We start from the raw sequence: 26,321 nt of genomic DNA on the forward strand, positions 1-26,321 counted from the left end.
TGTAGAATTTATTCGACTGGCTGTCGTGTTTGCTGTCTCGCTACACACAGCCAGCATCAACCATTAATGCGGTGCACACAGGAATTCTTGTTGTGTCATTTGTGGGTTAGCAGCGCTGAGTGCTCTTAGCTAGTGAAAACCTTGTCTGATTTGCTAGATTGGACAGTGACATGGCAGATAGTTGGCTGTTCCTTCGTCTAAAACTCTCCACTCGTCTTTCTCTCTCTGTCGCTCTTACAGTCGCCCTCACTCTCGTCTGTTCTTCCTCATTCTTCACTTCCAGCTGATGATGCCGGACGGCTGGCTGGTGGCTCGGTCACATTGTGGTTATGTTTTGCGGTTGTCGCGCCTGGAGCCCCTACCGACAGAAGTGTGTTGATGTATGGCCAATGTGATCCTCCGGCATTTATGGGAAACTGCACACAGCAGCCAGCAGGGCTTTGCACATGGCTCAGTGTGCTGTAGAGCACACTACATGCTCTCATTGGTACAGTTTGGCACAAAACTTTGACTGAGAAGCTGCATCTGTGACTTCAGCTCATCCTAAATGATCTCAGAAATCGACTGTAGCAGTGCATGTTCATATTACTACAGGCAAATATCAGCTTTAGAGTAATGAATTTTGCATGTTGATGCCTTCTGTCGTGCCATTTATGAAGTCACGGTATGAAGTACATTGGCTTTTTTTGACGTGCCAGAACTGTCAGGGACTGACGCACATTAGCAGATGGAGTCTGATTGCACGGTCGTCTCTCTCTGTCTCTCCCTCCTTCTCTGTTTCTCACTCCTCCCTCGTTCTACAAACAGCTGGCTATTTGGGTTATCAGATGTTCTTGCACATGTGGTCTCATTGGGTAGGTAGTGACAGTGGTCCATTGCTGTATGGGCCTGTGCTTGACATCAGGGGGTTGGGTCAGTGAATGCATCACTGGATGACAGATGGCCACATGCAAGAACTTGTGATGTCTTCTTTCTCCTGGCTGCTGGTTGGCATTGGCAATACTTTTTTGTACTTACTAAATTATTTGAAACATTCACAAAATGGCTATTTTTGTTTGAGGGTTGAGTGCGTGTGACACAGAAAGAGAAAAAAACGCAGCGCTAGTAGCTGTCCGTGTGTCGAGGAAACATGTTGTGTGATTAGTCACTCAGCAGTTATGTAAGCTGAACTCCACGCTATTTGTTCCCCCATTAGCACTATATTATGCTACCGTCTTTCCCTTCAGTAATGAGCAATGAAAACAATGAAGCCCTCTTCGTTTCTCTCATCTCTCTTTTTCCTCTCATCACTCTTTGTCTCTGTAGCTCTCCTTTTCCGTGTTGTCTTATCCTCTTTCACAATGTCTTTATTTACTGATCTGCCCTTCTAGGAATCCGGGAAGACTGTACTGGTTCTGTAAGCATTTTTGACAAGTCTGCGTTTTCTACTTTTTCATTTTTAAATTATTTTTGCTTCTGCAGCAGCCATATATTGTGCTGTGGTATTGCACATCAGCATCTATTTTAATTTTACAGACCAATCCATACTAATATAGCAACATACATAAGCAAAATCTATATATATAAATATAGTTTTCTATATGGATCATGCTTCATATCTGCCAGTTTTGAACACTAGGACCACTTATCATGTAAAGATGTCAGGGTTTACGTGTGTTTGATTGCGTTCTGGAGAGATGTAAACAAAGAATATAGAGGGGCATTTAGAGCATGAGTAAAGCCATTTGTTTTCCCTACAAACTCAACACTTTTTTCCTGTTCCACCTGAGCTCAGTTCATGAAAGGTGAGAGATAAAGAAGGAAAGAGGCAGAGACAAATAAGAAAGAAGCTAGAGAGATGTGGTACTGTCTCTCTTTCTGCTATGGAGACCCCTATTATTTGCTCTGCTTCATCCCTCTCAACAGATTTCTCTGATCAAGCAAATCCTTCCAATAAACTATATCAATATAACGTTTTCATGGAGATTTAAAGGGTAAAGTTACGGAGAGGTTTAACAGAACAAATGTATAAAACCTTTGTAATGTTAAAAGGGTGTAGCAATCACATTCTATACACACACGTGCAAAAATCAGGCACACAAATACCACCCTATCACTACAAAGGGTGACAGGGATTACATTATCATGAGAAACACACACACACACACACATAAGGACATTTTCGAGTATGCATGTCAGACTGTGTTCCCAGTGAGGCTGCCCCAGCTGGGAGCGTGGAGTCTTTGATTAACACGCCATTCCATATGTCAAACTTTATGGCCTGAACGTTTCTGAGCTCCACCAGCCGTGTGTGTGTGTGTGTGTGCGTGTGTGTGTGTGTGTGTGTGTGTGTGTGCGTGTGTGTATTCCATCTTTTCTCAGCTGCCTGGAAGGGAAACCTTGACACATTTCTGCCGTCCAGATTTCAACTAAACACCGTTTTTATAATTAAAAGGCAGGTTGTTTTGCGAGCTGAGGAGGCTATAGAGATAAAGAGATCAAAACAAATACTTTTCTTTTTCTTAAAGTATTTTAAATATATATTATTCAGATTTATCCTGAAAGACACACATTCGTATTGCACTCTTGCATTACATCAGCGCAAATACAGTTAGGAATATGTAGTTTTGCTGAACAAAAATGGTCATGGTTTGTTTTCAATACAAACTGTGAGGGAATGAACATACACTGTACCATCCGTCTGTTTATCTCTGTGACCTTGGCTGGTCTCTAAATTGACGTGTGTCATTGTGTGGCTGCCAGCGGGCGGACCCCTCTATTTGCTTCCCATTAGCTGCCATAATGACCTCATTATGATATGCCCACACAAACAGACAAACAGGCACACAAGATAAGCTGGGAGCAGGTGTTTGACTTCACATTGTGCTGAGCCTGCTTTACTAACACTGAAATCAGCAGGCCACCACCTGTCTCAATACTGTATCCGTGGCGTTATCGTGTTGACTGAAACTATTATGTCACCATGTGGATGTGTGATTATTCCGTTTTGGTTTCAGCTAACTAACAGCACTTAGATGAGAGTTTTCAGATCAAAGGTTTTGATAAGAAAGCGGCATTGTTAGATTACAGAAAGAATCACAGGTCACACTGTTTTGCACCAATTTGGATACGGATGTCAAGTTTACAGGCCTGTGTGTGTGTGTGTGTGTGTATTTGTCCAGGTGCACCCTCAGCCTATCTAATCCACCACCTCCCCACTGTTAAATGCTAGTTGAGAATCAGTCATTTAATGCGGTCATTCGCGCTATCGCCTGTTTAAGCACACATTCTTTCAGTTTCAGTGTTTCTTATCTAACTTCCTACTGAAGTGATATGAAGATTTGTGATAGCAGTAGACCGTGTGCTGTATGTGTTAATGTTGGCCTGTTTTTGTCCGGGTTTTTTTTGCCCACCTGGATAGATGACCTTGATGATCTCCAGCTCTGTTAATGTATGAATGCAACGATGGAGAGAAAGCAGGATGGGACAGACCCAGGAGCAATTCTTTGAGGTCACATTTAGAGAGAGATTAATTACAGAGGAAGAGCCTAAAGGAAATCTGTCAGAGGTGCATTTATTTTTCCCTTGACACAAACAAATAGATCATCGGTTTCTCCTGTCCGCATGCATTAGTCTAATGCCCTCATACCACAAAACACTCTCTCGGGGACAAAGCAGACACGAGAAGCCCTGCTGTCTGTCTAACCACATAAATTGTCTGGCAGAGATGAGGGAACCCATGTTATCTCATTCCTCCAGCTACCTTGGCAGTGTTTCCAATATTCAAAAATAATATTACCATCTGGTAGCAGGAGTTGTTAAATCTCTTCAGTTCAGGACCCCATTGTAAAATTAAGCAAATACAGCACTTTACTTATAATATGTAGAGAACCAGAACCTGATCGATTAAAAGAAAGGAGCACAATCAATCTGCAGTTAAAATGTTATAGCAAAGGATGTAATGGCTTGTAAAGAGGTGGTGCTTACCTCATCCTGCCTGCTTTAATCCCTTTATTAAGAAGCAGAGTAATGAGTTGATGAAGTGACCGATTAGTTGACCCCTGACCCCTAAACCCTGACCTCTGCACCTTCCCCACTAGCCCCTGCCGATGGACAAGGAACATCTTTAGTGTACTGGCACTCTTTGTCTGTGTGTGTGTGTGTGTGTGTGTGTGTGTGTGTGTGTGTATTTGTGTGTGTGCTTAAAGAGGTGTAAAAACAATAATAAATAAATCAGGGAGAGACAGAAAACTTGAATAAACAAACAAAAGCGAAGTGAAAGACACCAAAAAAGTGCCCGAGAGAGATCGTCTCGTGTTCCAGCGGAAGTTTATTTAAGGCCTGTGTGAAGGGACAAAGCAACAAAGAGGATGAGATGTGAGATAGTGCGCTCTGCAGCCGTATCAGATGAACACAGCTCTCATCATCATATCTGAAAGCATTTATTTGAATCAGGTCCCAGATCAATAGATGTGGAACTTGAGCTCTGTGCTCCGGTGAATGGCTTCACAGACACGCTGTTTCTAAAATGAACCGTAAAGGCAACATTTGTTTTTTTTGGTAGGCTATAACAAAATGCACAGTTGTCCATCACTACTTCCATCTCCATCGTCATGGTCATGTACACAGTGAGACACTTAGAGCGTGCTGTTACCACGAAGCAGCCTCTAGGGGGTGTTTTTGCCACACACTATCTCTATCAACTATCTCTTAAGTCACAGCTTCTGCGAGTCAGCCACACTAGTCCTTGTCCTGGACGCAAATATATATACACACAAAATGTGTGCGCCCACGTGTTTGGACACTTGTCTTATGTGACGTCCTTCCTGGCAGTTTATAGTGCTGGTGAAACAGGATGCAGTGGCCCTGAATGGATGGCTGTTTGTCTCCCACCAAAATCTGTTTTTCACATGCTTTTGGAGTGACTATGAAGGAAGTGTCCTGCAATCTCTGTGGTGTGGCTATTTGCGTGTCTTTTCTTATCACTGAGAGGACCTTTCTCTCTGTGTGTTCAGGTGGACGACTAGTTTAACTGTTTAACTGCGTCTGGGATTTGTATTTTATGGCGGGCTGTGCAACAAAGGCATGAACAAATCAGCAGGTTTCTGTCGTGTGTTGTTTAGTCTATTTGTTTGCGTGTATGTTTGTGTTTCCTGTCCTAACCCGATGCCCTCATTGACTCTCTGTGTGTTCTCATCCTCGTCTCGTCCTGAGAGCGTGGTGGTCCTCTTTTTCTCCCTTTTCTCTTCCTGTCTTTCTCCCTGTCTCAGTCATGCAGGCTCTTTCACATCTACATCCACACTCACATCCAGTCCCTCCCCCACATTCATCTCTCCGTCCCCTGCATGGCTTTGTGCTGCTGCCACAATGCCAGGGGCCAGGCGATGAGGTCACTCTCCACAGGAGAGCTGCAGGCCTGACTGAACCGCGACCATCCCCACCACCATCCAGTGCACAGAGGACTAACAGGCCAGCAGCCTCACCTCCCCCAGCACATACATCTGTCCCTCAGCTCAGACACCTTTACGCCCATGCAAACCACAACCACACAAACATATCAATTGCAGGAAGTTCATATCTGTACATGTATGCTTGCAAGCTAGTGCAGATAAAACAGACTCAAACATGCACATTAACAAGTGCACACAGTTACACACACAGCTGCACGTATTGCTGGAAACTTTTGTCCTCTCTCATACCCTCTGCTGTGCTTCAACCTGTCCCCTGCTGCCTCTTCCGCCCCCTGTCTCCTTTCTCAATCCTTCCCTCCATCCATTTCTCCATCCAAACTCTTTAGAAAGCAGTGAGTCATGGAGTGGTGTTAGTGTCTGGAGTCCTTTAAGAAAGTTGTGTTTCCTCCTAAAAGGTACCCCAGAGTCTGTGCAGGACAGTTTTCCAGCTTGCTATGATTCATCCCTGCCTTTTCAGCTGCTTATGCCATCAATGTAAGTGAGTGAGTGAGTGTGTCTGTGTGTATGCATGTTTTCCCGTTCATGAATGTATGCGCAGGTTAATGTGCAAACTGTCTGACTGATGCACATGAATGCTTAAACGATGGTGTGTGAATGTATGTTTCTGTACAGGTATTCATGTCAACTAGCCTCCGATTTTAGATTTGAGCAGCAGTTGGATCAAACAGTGGGAGAAGTAGCGAATCACCTCAATCTCGCCATGATCTCTCCCGACAAAATGGCCCTCAAACGTGCTTTAACTGCTGAGAGAGTGAAAGTCAAGAGGAACAAGTAAAAGAGAGAAAGCCTATTAAAAATCACTGTACGCACTTAGAAGCTGAGACGTGTGTGCGTGCACAGTCGTGGCAGTATATTGATTAGGAGTGACTCAGGGCGTGAACATGGACAGTGGCACGTTTCATTTCAAGTCAATGAATATGTAGGGTAAATGTGCGAGTGTGCACGACAGTGACTTCCTAGCCAGGCTCTGCCCCTGCTGTGAGGACATGGATGTTCCTGCAACCCTTCGGTGCCTTCATAGCTCAGCCAGGTCCAAAGCACAACCCACACATGAGCCGGGGACGACGGAGCAGCCTAGCGCCCTACAGAATAGCCTGGCTTGGCCCATGGCCTCCTATTGTATACATCCCGTCTGCTTTGTCTACACTACTGAGATAGGTTCCAGTGTACAGGCACAGACAACAGTCTTGTTATAGCGTGTTATTCTCCCATGACCTCCTCGTTGGTTTGTGGACATGTCACTCTGGTTGAGTTTCATTTAGATTAGAGGTGCTCAGCTCATTTCCATGCTTGAGAAGTTTGAATGTGTGACGTCTCAAAGAGCTTGTGTTATAGAATTTAGGTCATCGTAGAGCAATGTGGCTTTTTTTTTTTTAGGTGATTAGACTCACGCCGTTGTCTAGTTTTCTACAGTACATACAGTGACTCAAACTTTCAAGTGGGCTCTCAGCTTTAGGGCTGCATGATTATCTATTGAAACATCACACATGATAATGATTCTGCTGTATTTGCAGTAGCAGGGACATCTCCCAAAAACTCATTTCATGTTAATGAGAGAAAGGGAGAGAAATTTGGGAGTAAAACAGTTACAAAATTAGCCGTCAGAGAAACATTAACATTCAATCTTTTATTGATTTATTTTTTTGACATTGGTTTCCTCCCACATTTTCAAGAATTCAGAGTGTTCAAAGTCAAAGGAAGGAGATTTGTTCTTAGTTTGTGATATTCTGCTTTGTCGTCTGTGCTGTAATAGTGGGATGGCATGCCTCAGAAGTCTAATGTCTTGCTTCGTAAGATCTTCCATTAGTAAGGAATCAACATGAGCCTCTCTAAACGGTGGTAATAACATGACCTTTAATTCCTCATCTATGTAGGGACGAGCTTCAGACCTCAAAAGCTCAGCCATTGAAGTGAAATCAAGTAGTTTCAGCATCCATAACAGGAACACAAAGAGAATGTTGTTTTAATTACAAATGTTAAGAATTGTATCCAGCAACTTTCTATGAATTGTTGTTACAGTCGAATGACGTTTCCAGTTAGCAAGTTGCTAACATTAGCACATTCCATGGTGTTAGCACATTGTACACAAGGTGCTAGTTGGTTGCTCAACACTCTCCAGGTCTGCAGGCTGTGTGTCTGATGAAGCTGTCTGTTTATAGCAGGGAAGGCCTTACGTCAGTCAGATGTCAGCTATTGAATGTCAACTATTTCTCTCTCCTCCAAGCACCAAGTGCACTTCTTACCTCACTGCTCACAGTACTGCATGGGGTTTATGCACACACACTCACACAATGTACAGTTTTAGCCTTTAGTATTTCTACAGTGGATACCTCGTCCTTCCCTTTTCCCCGTCTAATCATCCGCTCATCCTCCCCTCCCTCTTCCTCTGGCCCTTCTGGGCATTTTCTCGGTCTCAATTGCAGCCTACATACCTATCTGTGTGAGCACGCATAATGTGCTGTGTTGTGTAAACACTTCTCAGGTTTAAACTCCAACAAAAGACGATTTGTGTCCCGATCTGCTTCTCTAATGCTTATCTTGTTCTAGTGTTTGTCTTCTGTGAGGTGGGAGTGAGGGAGCGGAGGGAGCGGAGGGGAGGGCGGAGAAGAGGAAAAGACATGCCCGCGGGACAGCGGCATGTCTTGTGATGTTTAGCGACGTGTCAGGATATGTGTGTCTGTGTGTGTGTGTGTGTGTGTGAGAGAGAGAGAGAGAGAGATATAGAGATATAGAGAAAAAAAGAGAGAGGCACAACGCATCTGTACACAATATACACAGTTATGCATTCAGTTAAATAACTCTTTTTATTTTATCTCTGCACATCGGATGAGGACAAGAATGTGTCTCCCTCTCTATGTGACATGTCCCCTGTAGACACATAAGAGCGGTAGAGGCTTAGTTCCGTCAGCGCCTGATTCAGCCTGACCCCTTTTCTCTCTAAGTGGAGGAAGAGCTCGCTTTTTCCTGTCCTAGGGCAACAAACATCAGAGACAGAGTGGTCTTAGGAAAGTGTGAAAATGCTAGTTTTGAAGCGTGTTCTAGACCGACAGCATGAGGAAATCGAGTCAAAGTGAACCGAGGGAAAAATAGAGACGTGAAGCTTTGGTCAAGTTAATCAAGAGCATAGACGTCTAATCTCTACTGAACTATTGCAAGAATGGAAAGAAAGGGAGAGGAAAGAAAGGGAGAGGAAAGAAAGGGAGAGACTGCATGGTCGGACATGTTTGTGATGTTTTGAGGCTGACATCATGGCTGCATCAGCAGGTGGTGTGTGTTGGATCATCAGGTAGGCCTGTAAAACAGCCTTGTCATACTTAATACGCACAGCAGTCGGTCAAGAGGGAAGCAGGGAAGCTCTAACCATGGCACCAGAAGGCCAGCAATGTAGTGTTGAGATCCAGCTGAATGTGTGAGTCAGATGCATTTCTTAATCCTCAAACTCAAATCGTTAAAAGTATTTATAGACGTGATACAGGACAAAAGGAAGACATACATGATATGGGCTAACTCTACTGTATTACAGGTACTTTGCTTGGGAAATGATTCAGCTATTCTCTGCAGTGGCATACTATAACCCTATGATTCTAAACATCAAAAGATTCTGATGAGGCGTATATTTACAATCGAGATCCTGTCAAAGTATTTGGTGTTTGTTCCCCGCCCTGTAACACATCCTCATGTCTCCTCACATCCTCCTATCAACTGCCCCCTCTTTCTTTTCTCCCTCTTTTCCTCCTCAGGATGGTCCTTTCTTCCGCTGCCATGCAACTCTGCCTTTCACCTCCCTGATGCCAACCTGAATGTGTACATGTGTGTGTGTGTTTGTTCCAAGTCACGGCGGAAGAACGAGAGAGTATGAGAGTGTTAAAACTTTTGGAAATTGTTGTAAAAAAACAACAACAACAACTTTGAGCTTGAATATGTGAGTGTGTAAAAAGCTGTCTGGTACAGTGTGAGGAAAGCAGTGGTGCTCGAGGTACTGGGCATGGTAAGGGTGTGACAAGGCCGGATTGATCTCTCATGAAGTTGGCGTTGGCAGGCGAGCAGAGTCCAAGGTGCCGGTGCCAGTTCAGTGGTAGTTCAGTCTGATATTTTATCTGAGGACTACTGCTTCAATTAGGCTCAAAGGTTTGAGGAAAGCTACCATGTCGGTTAGTCTTTCCCTCCCTCTCTGTTTTACAAGCTATTGCTTATGTTTGTTTGAATCATTGTCGGCATTTAAAAAACATTAGCAAGTGTTTACCTCGGAGCAGTCGCCACAGTAACACGAGCTGCTGGAGTTATTTCTTCATTTGGACTTCTGACGCCTCGGACAGTGATGGATGGTTATTGGCAAAGTTTAGAGGAGTGATGTATCATACTTTATCTTTTTTTTGACATTCATGCCTTCATAGTGATAGTTGAGAGAATGTGGAGAAAGAGAGTATGGCAATGACATCGGGCAAATAAACCAGGAGACTAACTGCTCAGGGCTTTTACGCTCATGTGATGTACGCCCTAACCACTCAGCTTAAGATTCTCCACTGATTTTGATTTTCAAACTGGAAAAAGATGCCAGCATGTTCTGGAAATGTCTTTCCAAATTTCAATCAGTTCTCTGGACACTTATAAACAAAACTGAGCTTTTGGGGTGTAACGGAGCCTTTGCAAGGTTAGAGAACGTTGCATCTCATCACTGCTCAAGTAGATGTTGCACTTTTATTGTGTAACATGTCAGACAGAAATTGGACATGTGCACCTCACCACTGCACTGGTGGACTGATCGCAGGTGTCAGCAGCAGTGGTACAGGTCACACAGATCACCAGCACCGGCCCTCAGGTGCTCTGGTGCACTCTTCTACACTTTGTGGATACAGGAGGCAGTCAGGTTCACACCCCTTATAAACCCACCAGGCCAGGTGTGTGGGTTTAACGCAGTGTGCTCCCTTGCCCTCTATTGGTTTTAAATGTAACTTCCAATATTTAATTACACAGCTTACTCAAGCTAGAACTCTTTAGCCTTCAACGTATATAGATGTTAGCCTCCATCAGATCTTAGATTAGAGACAGAAATATCAGAGTCAGAGGCACTTTTAAATTCTATAAAAGATTTGAGAACTTTGTAGTTTGCAATGGACAATGTCAAAGTAAAAAAAACTAACTCTACGTTTGTTTTGGAGCGTATGATGTTTATCAGAGGCCCAAGAACCAAAAGCCAAGGGCAGATTGTGAAGAGGTTGAGTTTTAGAAAAGTGAGGGTTCTCTTTCTCCTCGGCTGGCCTCGGCCTCCTCTCTCCTCCCACATTGTTGACCATCTCTAAGTGGTCATTGCCACCAGCCGTAAACTGTTATGTCCACCTATAAACCTCCAGGACCACCTCTGCGCTGTTGCCTGTACACTCAGTATAGGCCAGGCACATCGGAGGACCTCGTAAAATCACTCAGAAATAAACTCAACCATACTTTAAAAGAGGAGCAGAGGGAAGATATACAACAGTGTGCATAAAAATAAGAGTGTGTAGCTTTGGTATTTTTTGAAATATCTGCACTAAAGATGGCAGAAAACTATGGTACCGCCACAAGCTACAGCCAGAAATATGTGCACTGAAATGCTTTGCCTTTTGGAGTGTGTTTTGCCTTCTCAATATGCAACGCCTTTCATTGTCTCTGCTGCTTAGACTTTTGTGATGTGCAAAAAGAACTCAGTTTACCCGAAAAAAACCCATAATCAACTTGTCTGTTTGTCCCAAGATATACGAATGTACATTAACAGGAATTACAATTTCTATTAACAGTAACAGTTGTAAAAAAATATAATGAAAATTCATCTTCTCTCAAAAAGCTGTTGTAATATAAAGTATCTTGTCCACCTCTATTGTTGAAAATCATCATTTTAGTTTTAAAAGTGGACGCCGGTTGTGATTTGGTGGACAGAGGGGATCTTTGTGGTGAGTTTTTATTAAGTAAGACGGATCACTCTCTTGGAGTTTGGAGGCCGATGTGAAGTAACGGGCAGCAGCTGGCATGGCCCGGGCCCTCCATTTTCCGCGAAGCCTTTAGGGAGAGACAAGGCACGCGCCAAGAGCTTTCATGTCATAAATATCCTCCCCGAGTGCTTCAGTGCTGTATAATTACACCTCCTTCATCTCTCCCTTTACTCTTTCTTACTCACTGTAATACTACTGCCTATTGTCAGCTCTGTGTGTGTGTGTGTGTGTCTGCATTTGAGTGTGTGTATGTGTTTATATGTGCATACCAGGTTATGTAATTCGGTGGTTTTAAAAAACGAATGTCATTGTGTCCTCACTAACGCAGCTCAGTGGGGTGAGTTGGTTGTTCCGTGTGAGTAACATTGGCTGCTTGTGCTCAACTTTAAACTTTAAACTGTTACTCCACTTAGTCAGCCTCATAAAGATATTTTCCATTTACTGTGATATAGCCATAATGAGTCACACAACAGGCTGGTAAACAATTCGGTTAACCTCCATCATCTGTGAAAACCCAATTTATTTTGTCGTGCTTTTTTTGTGTGAGTTTGCTTGTGCTTTTCACATTGTGCTGACTAAGCACAACTCTTCACCTGACAGCCAAACAAAAGGCAGTACAGTCACGCGTGTGTTTGTCATACAGCAACCTGCCACTGGCACTACAGTACGTATGCAGCATAGATTCTTTTTAACAAGTCACTCCGGAGCCTGAAAACATAAGGGATGAAACCTTTTTTACGTGTTACAGGTGTATATTTGTGTTTGTGTTGTCAAAAATATTGAAGTATCGATAGATGTCGATTTTGAATATTTGGAACAAGTTGAACCAAACACTGCTTTTTACCTTTCAATAAAAATCTAAAATGTTATGCCCTTAATCGCTCCCTGTGGTATCGAAAATGACACTGAATATCATTGTTTTTCAAGGTAATGAAGTTAGAAGTTCCAGTATCATGACAACATTTGTATGTGATTCTGCTGTTCAACAGATCATTGCTACCTCGTATGATTCTCAGTTGATCCCTGTAGGGATTGTTTCTGCTCAGCATCTCACCCTGCTGCCTCTCTCAGCCGACAAAACTTATATAAACACATATTCCTCTGGCCAGTACTTATATCATGGAATTTTGCAGACTTGTGAAACAAAGACTATTGTTCTAATCTGCCAGAATAAGCAATCTGAATTACTATCAACTGTGTTAGGGAAAATTAATCCTTCAAGCACTAATGACGTAAACACTGTGCCAGCCAAACCAGTGGCCCTTCTCTGCCAAGCCAGGACACAACTTGGAGAGCCGGGAAGTTCCCGTGTGCGGCGCAGTTGTTGATTGTTTTGGTTATTGCTCAACGTCTTCAGACGAGTGTATTCTGGATGGGTTCCCCATTAAGGGCTTGTGTAACTCAACATTCTGCGGCCCATTAGGTAACGCAAAGACATGGCGGCACACTGCTGTGTTAAAGAGCCCCTTGGTGCTAATGGCGTAATGGCAGTGCTGAGGTAGTAATGTAAGAGATACAACAAAGAAACAGCCGTGTTGTAGGAGAGACGATGAGGAAGGAGGGAAGAGGTGAGGTGAGTGAGAGAGAGAGAGAGGCAGTCCACGCCAATGATGAAGAACAACGAGCAATCCAGCTAAAACAAGCAGGCCTGATTTTCTTTCATTAAAGACTGAAATCCCCCAAGCGAACCACATTTTTATGGGCGTTTGAGAGCAATAATAGGCTGTTGCTGCGTCGTTGTGTGCATGTGCGTAAGAGAGCGAGAGTGAAGGCGCACATAAGCTTTTCCATTCATTCTCGCACAAACAGACGCCTACATTTGTGTCGTACAACTTGCAACCTGACGTGGCAGCTACATTTTCTTGTGGCTTGATTAATCTGACTACAAAAAACAGTTCGCTGTTGAGCACAACACAATGCAATGCAGGGCGCTACATAAAGGTGTCTCTGCGCTCTTAATTGCATCCATTTTGATAATAACTCCAACCATGACTGCATCTTTTGGCATCATCGGTTTCTCCCTTGAACTTAAAACTGCTGCTTCGCTGCCATGATTGGAATGATAGTTTGAAAATAATTAACAATTGGGCATTTACATGAATACATTTTTGCATTTTTTTCTTAGTATGTGTTCTTACATGCATGTTGCAGGGAAGTATCTTCACATATCTGAACCATGACACAACCCATATCTTCCTCCCGAGGCTGGAGGTGAACTTCTGAGCCCCCTCAGAGTCTGCAGGGTCCCCCTGTCTCTCTCTCTCTCTCTTTCTGTCTCTCTCTGTCAGAACAGCACATCCATTGTTTGGGGAGGGGGGGGGGGGGGGGTGCTCTGCCTTTACATAAGGTCAGACGGGCTACAGGTATCAGAAAAGACAAGATTAATCACTTCATCTGGGACAGGCGGGGGGGGGGGGCGATAGACCGAGAGATGAGGGAAATAGGTGGAGCAGCGAGAGAATTAGAGGGAAGAAAGGGGTAATTGAGAGGGGAGAGGAAGAGAAAAAGTGACAGGGAGGAAGTTGTGGATGAAAAAAGGGAAAGAGGGACAGGTAGAGACGAGAGGAAGTAATTACCTGCATAAGTGTCTTTGTCGAGCTCACCGATGCATTCAGCGGGAGGCAGGGCATGGAAAGAGAGAGGTGGTCATGGGTAATTACCTAACCGCAGGTTCGCTCACCTTTGATCCTCTCGCTATGACTCTGTGTCTCAGGCGAGAGCCTCCTACTTAGCTGCGTGATGCATCATCATCAACAGCATCATCATCACCACTGCGAAAGGGCTCATGCCAAAATACAACCCATCCTGAGTTAGATAGCACTGAAATACATTTTGTCCCTTATAATATATGATTTTAACATCATTCATGGATTTTCAATCTGTATTTTTACTCTATTTTCAAAATGACTTTCTTCTTTTGCTATGGTAATTATTAGTTATACGTGACCAGCTCCCCGAACAAACAGACTCCATGCCGAGAGCAGGCGGTCACAGATGTGGGGAGAGTTGAGGGCACTCTTGCAGATGTTGCTCTGACTAATCACCATCAAAGCGAGTGAGTTTGTGTGTCATACGAGAGTGCCAGTATGCATGTTTTTATCGAGAATGCCCATGCTCAAATATGTTGTTGTACTTGTGTGTGTGTGTGTGTGTGTGTGTGTGTTGACATGCACAACTGAGTTCTGGTTTCATGCATAGTACCACGTGCATATATGGAGGCTGTGTTGTGTATGAGAGTACCGAAGTGTGTCTGTGCATCTTTTACCCCGTGCTTTTACACTTCAAAGAGAAAGTTTGTTCTTGTGTTCACAATTATGTGTGTGTGTGTGTGTGTGTGTGTGTGTGTGAGTCAGTGGCCAGCTGCATTGCACAGGGCCTACCTGTGGGTGTAGTTGGCCCAAATCCACCTTCTTAAGTCCGTTCACTTCCAAACCGCTCAATGGCATCCTCAGATCTTTCCCCAAAATCTGTTGACCTTTAGTTTTTGTCTTTTTTTTCTTTTTTAGCGAGGATCATGTCAAGCAACACTTTTATGTCTGTAGTGTGCAGCAAGGTGTGTGTAAGCCTGTGTAAGCCTTTTCATTTTCAAGTGCTGCCGAGTCTAGTGTACTGTCATGAGCACAGACGTATTCAACGCCCACACATTATTTTGTACAAACCTGCGTGTTTTCATCGGCAATACACACTCAGACGCAGACACACCGGATCATCACATTCTGTGACACACGTGCATATTCGAGAACGGGCTCAAACTTGCCCCACATTCACTCAGCGGGTCTTGTAAGTCTTTGATATGCCTGACCCTCTTATTGTTTTTTCTACATTTCTCTATTGGACGCGTGGTATGCAACTGATTAGATAAATATAGCCTGAAGGTGCGAGGCAAGCAGAGAGGAAGGATACAGAGTTTTCTCTTGTCCCAACACATCTCAGCGGTGGAACTTTAATCTAGTGAGGCTTCATGCATTTAAACGGCCCGATTAGGAACAGTCTAACAGGCGCTTTTCCTGCAGGGCTGAAACAGAAATTATGTGCTTAGGCACAGCCAACATTTTGTTTGTTTTCTCAGCGCCTCTTTGCACACGGAGATACGGGCTTTGATAATGAAACAACACAGAGTCATGTTCAAGCCTATGTTCGGTACTAATACGATGTAAAGACGCAGAGAAAGTGGCTGAAGCGTTGCAATGTTGTTTGATCTGATGTTTGGGACTTACATTGAACAAAGTTCAGTCCAAACACCAGTAAAAAATAGATAAGTAAATTCACTTGTTTAATTTATGCTTTAACTGTGGTTGATTTGTTGTAATAAACCGCATATAATCTTATTGGCATAGGTCTGTTCATTATGACGGTTTTAACTGAAAGTAGTGGACGATGAAGAAAAAATCAGTTGTGCACACATTCAGGTGGGTGCGTTTAGTGCAAGTGTGTGTTTGTGTTGGGGTCATCCAGAGTTCTCAGGCCTGTCTCTCTGGCTATGCTACCGGTTGATAGAGTCAATACAGTGGTGATGGCTGCCCTGCCTTTCCCAGCATGCCGCTCTCCCTCGGTACAAACTTCTGTGTGTGTGAGTCAACAATTCAGAAGATCTCTGGGGTAAATTACCGTAATAGCATGTATGTTGGGAATAACCATGTTCTCCCTCCTTCTTTCCTTTCCTTGTCCCTTCTCCTTCCTCCCTCTCTGTCTGTTTCTCCTCCAGTGACATATTTGATGCCATGTTCCCAGTCACCCACATTGCGGGGGAAACAGTCATCCAGCAAGGTATGTGCAACTGTTTTGTTTAAGTGAATTTATGGCATCAATCTGTGCAGTAAATCACAATTTGAGTTCCAGTAATTAATAATCCTAAAATATCTGGAATGTTACTAAGTGTTAGAAGTTTCTGTGTTTCCATTTCTGTCCATTTGCTCCAATTCTTTATTTTGCTGTTGGTGACTAAATCAAATTTGTGCCAAAGCGCCAACAACTCACTTGTCTTGCCTCATTTGATTTAACCTCCTACCTGTTTGCGCCTCTCCTCCCACCTGTGTGCCATGCGCTGGCCACCAAAATACCATGCAGTCAGAGCTTTGCCTGCCTTGGCCGTTGCGTTGCCATAAAAACAGGGCCCTCTTCCTTCCCTTTCCCTCTCTTTGCCCCACTCATACCATCAGTCTGCACCAGATGTCAGGTCCCTCTCTTCCCGCCTCACCACAGTAATCAAAGCCTTCACTCTAGACATCCCTGGACTTTGAGGGAACACAGAGCTTAGCAGGGCCAGACTGTATTTTTCCAGTAAGCCTCACCCCAAACTCCTATCACATACAGACATAGACATGTTTAATCACATATGAAGTCAAAGTATCGGCTGTTTGGACACACACTCGCTTTGTCACTCCCACCCACTCCAAGACAGCATCCAGAGGTATATCAGTCCTAATTTGGTGATAATAAAGTCTAGCTAACTGTGTAGGGCCCCCGGTCCCAGAAAGCCCATTGTTATACACACTATAGAGTATGGTATACAGTATATAGGGCGTTGATGTCATTGCTAATGTCTGGACCACTGTACAGCTTAAAAAAAACACCCCAGTAACTGGCCCATCGCACATTATTCAGACACAGCTAGGAGTTATCGACCCTGTGGCTCGAGTGGTATTTAAACAAAGGGAGAATCATCATTGTAATCTATTTAATGTGCTGTATCAACTTCATTTCATCTGCTGTTTCTGACATTTATCAAATTTTTCAGTTATCAGCGATTGGTTCTCTGGTTCAAGATTTTATGCGTGATTCCAAATTTGAAATAATTTTCAACATGAACTCTGTTTTGAAAGATGGACATGTCTGACTTAGTGGTGCATCATGCAGCATTGTGGGTAAGAAACGCCTCAGAGGCCGAGGATGCAACCCATGTTTTCCTTTTGAGCAAAGTCAAAGAACCTTAACAGTGTTAACGGCAATTAGCTTGTGTTTAAACGAGGCCACACTGAGTACACCTTCTCGCCTGTGTGTGTGTGTGTGTGTGTGTGTGTGTGTGTGTGTGTGTGTGTGTGTGTGTGTGTGTGTGTGTGTGTGTGTGCACGTTCTGGTCAAATATTTGCCTGCACTCTCAAGCATAGGGGGATTGAAAGGGCACAAAACAAAGACTCCACCAAAAGTGTGTCTGCATGTGAGTGTGTGTGTATGTGCTTCAATGTGATAAAAGACAGGAAGAGTAGAAGAAAGGAAAGACAGAGCGAGAGGGAAGTGAAAGAGAGATAGTTGAGATGAAAGAGAGAGAGAGATAGAAGAGGGCCAGGTTGCAGCAGGTTGTATGTGTGTGTGTGTGTGTGTGTGTGTGTGTGTGTGTGTGTGTGTCTGAGGTCTCCACTGGGACAGACCATCAGACAGACAAGGAGCATTTTGTGTGGCAAATAGAGCTGTATGATTAACGAGCACTCTCCACTCAGTATTAATTAGCCGTGTGAACTCCTGTGAACTTTACACACAGGGTGCTCTCAGCCTTTCAACTCTTCAGGTGAACATACACACAAGAACACACATGCACACACACACCCTCACGAAATCCATACATGCATGCATACTTGTGTCATGTAAACTCGTGCATCATCACCCAATTGTACCTCTGAATGGAGTTGCATTTGTGTGTCATTGCAAGAGTGAGCTGCAGGGAGAGCTTCACAGTGCTATCGCCTGTGGCTGTCATCCCCTTTCCATAATTTCCCCCTGAGCCCCATGTAACGGATACCATAATTAAAGGAACACTTCACCATTTTTCAGCCTTATCTCCAGACTAGATGCTTTTAGTGGACATCAACCGACCAGATCCCATGGCTCTCTTCAAGGGTTAGCTTTGAAGGCACAGCATGCCCCACGTCAATGACACAACAGGGAACCAGTCAGCAAACCAGACAACATTTTGCGTTGCCAGTCATGCACATTTGATAGCGATTAGTTGCGGCGGACCAAGCCAGCGAGAGATGAAGGAAACACAACACAACAAACAAATCTAACTGTAGAGCTGTAGCCACTGTGGATGCATGTTTTGTCTTTTTGACAAGCAGACGACAGGAAACTACGACAACCTTTCTGCTGGTACCTTTAAAGGAATAGCTTTACATTTTGGGAGTGAAACTCTGATGCAATGTCTGTACTATACTATGAGTCTCTGTGCTTTACATTGCATTGAGGTGTTGTCACTCTGCATGCTCAGGCTTTTAAGCCACACAAGCAGCGGTAATAAGCACTGTGTGTTTGCTGGCGAGAGTCCTATTTTACAAAGATAATGCCAGGCCCAGTGAAATGTGCATTCTGGAGGAGGCAGCATCATCTCTGACACTTTCTGTCTGCCCAGAAGCTTTCAGAGGGCCTCCGCTTTTAAAGACCTCAAGAAAAAAGAGCGAGACAAGAAATCCAACAGTGATTTTATTAAGAACAAGGGATGGAAGTTGACAGACATGAGGAGGAGTGTGTGTGTGAAAATGTGTGTTTAGACGTTTCTGGATTCTTTTTGTTCCCCAGCTCACAGAAAGTGGTATTTCAAGTGTTTGACAAATGATTTTAATCTCTTAATGCACCTCTTTAGGTTTAATGGTTTAAAAGTTCTCCTTTGAAACCTTAAGCAGGAAGTAATAAATAAGTGTAAGCTCCTGGTACCTTTCCTGCTTTTTGTCCTGCTCTTTCACAAACCCCTGTGTTTCTCCTTGTCTCTCCCCTCCAGGCGATGAAGGAGACAACTTCTATGTGATTGACCAAGGTGAAGTGGACGTAAGTGGTTGACATGGAGAAGCACACACACTAAAAAACGAATTTCTCTTCAGAGTAGCTTCTTTCATTTTTAGTCAAATTGACTAAAACAAATAATAAAGGGGATTCTAGTGTGCAGTGTGCCAATATGTTTTATATATATATTTATTCACCTGTTTTTAAGGCCAGGCCATACGAAGGGTTTTGACTCAGTGGGAAAACCCAGCCTTCTCCACTCATGTTGACACAGTGTTTCCCTCGAACAATGGACAGGTTGTATTGGGTTGCCCACATGTTTTGTTCTTTTCAAAGTTCGGTTCCACTCTGATGGCAATCTGAACACGGCGCTACAGAGTCCAGCGCACTGTGAAGGGAGCCAAACTGCGAGCGTCTTTTGTCTTAGCGAGCCAGACGCAGAGCGATAGAGTTAAGTGCAGAGATAAAACAGGAGCTGACGGAAAGTTAAACAGGAAGTGACCTTATCCGCTTACAGCGGTGATCACAGACACGGCGGGTGAGAGGAGAGAAGCAGGCTGGCAAGCTCGGCCGAGCGTGCCTCATCGGCCCACCTGAGAGACGGAGAGAAGGGAGTGTATAAATACTGAGATGGTGCCTTGATAGAGAGACTGCGTAGCAGATAACTCTGGACAAACGCTGGTGAAAACAGTATTGGTTGTTTTCTACAGAAGGATAGCTTGTGTGCACATCCACTGCTAGTAAAAGATGAGGCACAAGATAGGAAATTCAGTGAATGAAGAAGCTGAGAATATCTGCACACTGGATGATATCTCCTCAACCTTTATTAGACTGAACAAGCCAAGTTTTAACCTTGAAATGCAACTTTGCCTTTTTAGTCTTAACTAGATGATTTGTTCACAAATTGTGCGGATATTCACTTCTTTTTCCCTCCATGTTTCTCTTTTATTCAGCTATCTTCAGCGTTTGATCGTCTTGCGTAAGATCTGATATTCAGTTTGTGAGAATCGTACTCTCACAATGGAGACAAGGTTATTTTATAATCTGTGGCTTGTCTCTTTGAGTGTGCAGCTGTGTTGAAGCCACTCGGTCTAGTTGGTTGTAGCCGCGTTACCTTTTACCACAAGTTGCTCCGTACAGCTCTCTCTAAGCTGTGTCACTTTAAAACCTTAAATAAGACTTATTTATTCATAACATACTGTTTTTCTTACTGTGTGCAGTGTGTCTGCTGTTATTTTTCCATAAAACTGTCTTCATGTTAGTTTTATTGGATTCACACGTGGTTTGGAGCTCTGTCCGGCAGCTGCAGCGTCACATTGTGTCTTTACTGTTCGGCCTGCTCTGGGCTGGGACTTCAACCTCTTTCTGTCTGCCAACAGTGAATCTTAGGCATCTGCACCCACAGCCAGGATCATATCATTCTGCATCCAAGTCGGGGGATGCAAGACCCCTATCTTTGGCCTCAGCCCCGTGCTCGTCTGAGTCTCCTTCACCTCTCCCTCCAATCCACCCCTCTATCTCTGCAGACAGCTGCTGCCTCCCAGCCACCATCTCAGGCACTAAACTACTTCAAGCTCAGTGACGAGGTTATTAAAGTTTGGAGATGTCTCTCATTAGAAAGGGGTGTAAATCTGCTGGCATCCAATAAACTGCCTAAAACCACTGCCACTGATGTAAACACCCATCCATGTCTGCACACAACTGTATTCACTTACAGACATTGGCCTGTATTTATATGGCTGCACCACAAAGGAAATTAAAGCTTTCATTTCAAATTGTGAGATGATCTTGTTGTAAAAAAAACGCTATTTGTAATTAAATATTGAATATCTGGTAACCCTTAAGTTCCCCTGTTTAGCATATAAACAGTATACAAACATTAAATGACCCACTTAATAATTTGTAACACACTATAATGTAGTTGTGAGTCAATATACATGTTTATTAATGTATTTGTAAACAACTATAACTCCTCCTGTGAGCACCCATAACTGCTGACTGGTGTTTAAACAGACGATAGATGACAATATTGTAAAGCACAGTGTGTTTTAAACCATTTATTAAATGTTTATGTCCTGCAAACAAAATGCTAGATAGAGGGACTACTTAAAAGCAGAATGAGTTGGATTTTCTCCACACAAAAACAAAGTACAGACTCAAACAAAAAGTCTTCGTCTCAATCATCATCACTTATGACCCCGGTGTCTGTATCTGCAGAGACTCTACTGCCTGGATTTCTTATTGTGCTGTGTTCGGGACGTTTCTCTGCGTCAACCTCTATAAAAACGTTGCGACCAGGTGCCAAAGCATAAGCATGCATCCAAGTGGAAGCTAATTAAATGGTGGACACAGCACCGAATCTCTCCCCCCCCCCAAACCGAGACTGAATCTGGGGTTGGCTTTCACCCGCTGGCGAGCACAGTAGCCCTAACCACAATCAGGGGGTGTGCACTTCTGGTGTCTGGGGAGGAGGCCAAGTTTGAATCTTGTTTTTACAAACTGCCACCGACAGTTGCACACTTTAAAGTGCCTTTTAATCACAGATAATCACAGATGATTCATCGTTTTGTGAGCAAAAGTCTTACAATACTTTTACTGTAATACAAGCAATTATGCTTATTTTATTTCTTCTTCTTATTATTGTTATTATGATTTATATGATTATTATTATTACAGTAGATATGGCATTTGGGAATGCAGCTAAATAATTGCTGCCCAATACACAACAAAGAGAGACAGAACCTCTCGCTCACACACTTTTGCACAGAGCAACACACTGCATGTAACAGCCTACTCCTCCACCTTCCAGGACTTTTGATTTATTGCTTTTTAATTACCACCAGCCACACAGTTTGCTGTAGATATTCGCACTGTGAAAATTCAGTGACAGCTGTGAGACAGCATACACGGTTGGAGACTGAATTGTTTCATTATGTACTCCATTTTACCTCGTGCACAATGCTGACTCGATACAGTGCAAGTGTTTCCTATTACGGTCCTTGTTGCAGAAACCTTTTCTGCTCCAGCTTCACTTTCCTGATCCAGTTAGGACATAATGCTGATTGTTTGATTGTTCGTCCTGACCTGGAGTTGCATGAAAGTGTGTGTGGGACGTTATGGGATCAGATTCACAACAATGAATGCCGAACAAAGACTTGCAGGTCAGGAGACACTTGAGGACTAGAACGGGAATAAATACTATTACCTGTACTGTATGCGCTGATGTAACACTTTTGCAACACTCACATGATTGTTCTTCTATGGTTGACGTAACCGTAGCCAGCACTCTGTGTCTCTTTGAAGCCATCCCAGTTCATAGTGAAGGATGAGTCTCTTGTGGTCTTCTCTGAGCCTCGGATAATGGCTTGCAACAATTCTGGCAATTCACTGCCCCCGGAGGGATAAACCCTCTCTCCCTTCCTCTCCTTTTTCTCTGTGTTATTAAGTCAACAAGATAGTGCACAGTGTGTCGACAGGTGAAACCGTAACGGCCCCAGAGACAGCCTGAATGAGTCTCAATGAGCTTGTATTGTCTGTCGAGCTATAGTGGCTGGCCTCAATAGAGCTGTGCATGTGTGTGCGTGTGCATGTGTAGGCGAACAAGCATTCAAGTGCTAATACGGACCGAGAAAGTCTACCACGGCTTTCTGTCCTCCGTCGCTCACAAATCAAAGGCGAGGTCCTAACAAGACAGGACGGATGAAATAAAAGGGATGGATGGAGAGATAGGAGGGATAGAGGGCTTTTTAGAGGGTCTCATTTGGGGGCTTAGTGGGGCTCAAACACTTAGGGACAAGCCTAGTCAGCATATCACACTGCTAGGGAACTGAGGAGAGGCAGAGGGGGAGGAGAAAGTTTGAGGAAGGTGTCTCAGGATGGGTAGAGAAGTTGAAATGACAAAAATAAGGAAATTCTTCACGATCTACCCAGCAGTGATTGACAAACCTCAGAACCATTTGAGCTTATACAACACCCTCTCCATCACTCTGTTTCTTGTCCTTCCTGCAGGTGTATGTGAACGGGGAGTGGGTGACCAGTATTGGAGAAGGAGGTAGTTTTGGAGAGCTGGCCCTGATCTACGGGACTCCCAGAGCTGCAACCGTCAAGGCCAAGACTGATCTTAAACTGTGGGGCATCGACCGAGACAGCTACCGACGCATTCTCATGGTACAGACTTCAACACACATGCTGTAGCCTAGGATAATTCTCTGTTGCAGCCTGGTTGGGTAGCCATTGTTTTAAATGTATTGTTATTGTAGACAAACAGAAGTTATGTTTACATTCAGTGTTACTCACCACAATGCATTTTGTGTATCCTTGAGGTCCAACAAACACGTTGTATATATTCCTTTCCTCAAAAAACTTTTGCCAAGCAGATTTTTTTTAAACATATTTTTAATGCTTCATTGTTTACATACATGTTAACCAGCTTGCAATCTTCTTCTTACCTGACTTTGCTGGAGCATTACAGCTCATCGTGGTTGTTACCTCCACCTGTAGATCTCTGAAATAGTCTAAAACCATTGGCAGGAATTTGCATCGCGTCACCTGCGCATTAACAAGATAAACAGCACGAGGACCCACTATAGAAAAACTGCTGACAAACAAAAAGTTCTGGTTAGGACCCTTCGTCTTACATTTCTGAAGTAGGAGTACACATTGATGACAGACCTCAAACGCACACACTTTGACACAATACAGAAACACTAAGTGTGACGTACACACAATAATATAGTATGGTAGTAGACTCTCAACGCTTCAATCATTTGTGATTCCTCACTTGTAATATTTTCTCCCACTCAACCACTTAAAACTCCTTAAATACTTAAAACAGTCGCATTCATTTTTATCCTCAAAATACACGCTCGCACATGCATTCCTCCGCGTTTAATGTCTCTCTAGATCTGTCGGTAGGTGAAGAATGGGGGGAAAAGGGAGGGCTGTGGAGGAGAGACAGGGTCAACCCTAATGCCTCGACACACACACTTCCAGCTCCAGGAGCTTATCTTTCAGGAATGTCTAAATGTTTAAACTAGAAACACAAGGTGCTCTGCCCATAGCTGTCATACTGATTCACACACACACACACACACACATTTCGGGTGATAACCTTCTGTCTTCGTGCCCAACAAAATACTTCCTCAGATGTTCCTCACACTTCACTCCCGAGTAAATGAGATAGCCTCCAATTAACCTTTTCAAACACCCGTGTGCCTCTTTAGCCTTCATCAGCAGTGCACATTCTGCTCTGTGTCAAACAGTTTGAACCCGCAGAGATGGCGGAAGGTCTGTGTTTGGACCTTTCAGCTCTACGTAAAGTTGGCACAGGCCTGCCTTAGCACTCATGTCACCTCTTAAGCACATAGTTTAACTGAGGGCACAGTCTGCCCCGGTAACCTTTCTTCGAGAGGATTCTCTCTCTTTCTCTTTCTCTTTCTCTCTGTCATTCCTTCGTTCCTTCCAGCAGCAGCAGGAGGGGAGACGGGGTGAAGCAGAATTCAATTATGTGAACCTGTAGTTAATTATTGCTGTCAATGATTTGTAAAGCTGTTTTTATACAGTGCGGTATTCTGGCAACGTCTTAAGCCAACACAATGAGCATTCTCTGTGTGTCTAAGTATGTGTGTGTGTGTGTGTGTGTGTGTGTTTGTTTCCCAGTAAAATTATGCAGAGTGCTTATGTCTGCAGCTAGTTAGTCAGGAGCTCAGGAAGGTGTAGCTGCAGCTACCATCAGTTTAACTGTTTGCACATTTCTTTCTCTGCTGGATCTCCACATCGTGTAATTAGGAACTTGACTGAACCAGTTTTACATTAAGATAAGTAGAGAAGTCAGTCAGTTAGATCAAGTAGATTAGTTGATTCTGATTCATTGTATCATCTCAAGGAACTCAAATTTGATCAACTTTTGCTGGTCACATAAAACTTTGTTTAGAGGTTCTTCATGATGAGGATTCAGCTACTTTTTAGGTTTTGTCAACCTCAGAGAAGTTCACAAACCATTGTGCCAATTTATCTTGGACTAAGATCCATTGTAATATAAAACTCCAACAAGTTCGATAATTAATTAATCAAGCAAAAATTGCAAAAGTTCTCTGGTTCCAGCTTTCACGTTAAGCACTGTTAGTTGGACAAACAAAGACATTTGAAGAACCTCCTCTCAGAACCTCTGAAGGACATTTTTACAATGATTTGATATTTTATAGACTAATCATTTGATCAGTTAATCGAGATGAATCGATAACGAAAGTCATAGTTAATTCCAGCCCTATTTTGGAGCATGTACACGTTTGCATGTGCCCTTGCATGTCACCTGACAGTGATTTAACCCTGGAACGTAGTTTCAACCCCTGAGGATGCTGATAACAATAGGAACACGTCATTAGTCTTGTGCTGTAAAATGTGAGCCTTGAGCGGCCTTTCAAAACCACCTCACCCTCCGCCTCCTCCTCTCCTCCTTATCCAGGAGCGCATTTAGTAAACAATGTAATACCATTCCCTTTGATTAACACACTCTCTCCATTGTGTTGCTGCCAGTCATACAATACCCGCCTTGTTGTGTCATCATAGTCTTTGAACATGCACAGCGACAGACCAAGTAATTAACAGACTGACAGACCACTGTCAACAAACAGAACACAAGACAAAAGGAGACGAGGAGAAATGATACCAAGAAATGAGGAGGGATGTGGGGGGGGGGGGGGGGGGGGGGGGGTTCTGTGGTTTGCATTGGACGGAGATGAAGGTGATGGGGCGCAAGGTACGGTTGGTTTAGTCTGGCTTCGCTCCACACCTCAACTCTTTGATGATTCTACCTCAAAGACAGCGAGCAGACACAGAGGCTGGTTCATCTTTAACCTCGGAAAGAGCGAGCGCATTATGGCCAACAGGAGTAGGGGAGATTTGTACTTGAAACATGTGCTCAGGCCCTCCCAAGTAGACAGTAAGGATAAGGACGGATACAAAAGAATGCAAAGAGAAAAAAAGATGTGCACCGACAAAACAAATTATGTTCAGAAATCAGAATTTTAGAAAAGTATCATTTTCATTCCATCCAACGCGGTCAACCTCTGTGTTGGCCCACCCAGCCCTTCCTACACCAGGCGAATAAATCAGACCTGCTGTGTAATGTAATGTTATGAACGCATGGTGAGCCTTTAAGCTCAGCAAGCCTGTCTGAGGAGCTCTATGGGGAAGC

At 43.7% G+C, this 26,321-nt stretch overlaps 1 protein-coding gene across 1 annotated transcript in view; it reads left to right on the forward strand.

The window, feature by feature from the left end:
- prkar1b (protein kinase, cAMP-dependent, regulatory, type I, beta) overlaps positions 1-26,321 on the forward strand; it is a 56,645-nt gene that overhangs the window by 17,115 nt on the left and 13,209 nt on the right. Inside the window, exons 5-7 of the mRNA XM_076080557.1 lie at positions 16,122-16,183; positions 19,125-19,171; positions 23,135-23,293. Of these exons, the coding sequence (XP_075936672.1) occupies positions 16,122-16,183; positions 19,125-19,171; positions 23,135-23,293 (268 nt within the window). The remainder of the gene's footprint in view (positions 1-16,121; positions 16,184-19,124; positions 19,172-23,134; positions 23,294-26,321) is intronic.

Source organism: Anarhichas minor, unplaced genomic scaffold, assembly GCF_050575085.1.
Source record: "Anarhichas minor isolate MPS153535 unplaced genomic scaffold, ASM5057508v1 ptg000007l, whole genome shotgun sequence".
In the NCBI taxonomy this organism is placed as follows: domain Eukaryota; kingdom Metazoa; phylum Chordata; class Actinopteri; order Perciformes; family Anarhichadidae; genus Anarhichas; species Anarhichas minor.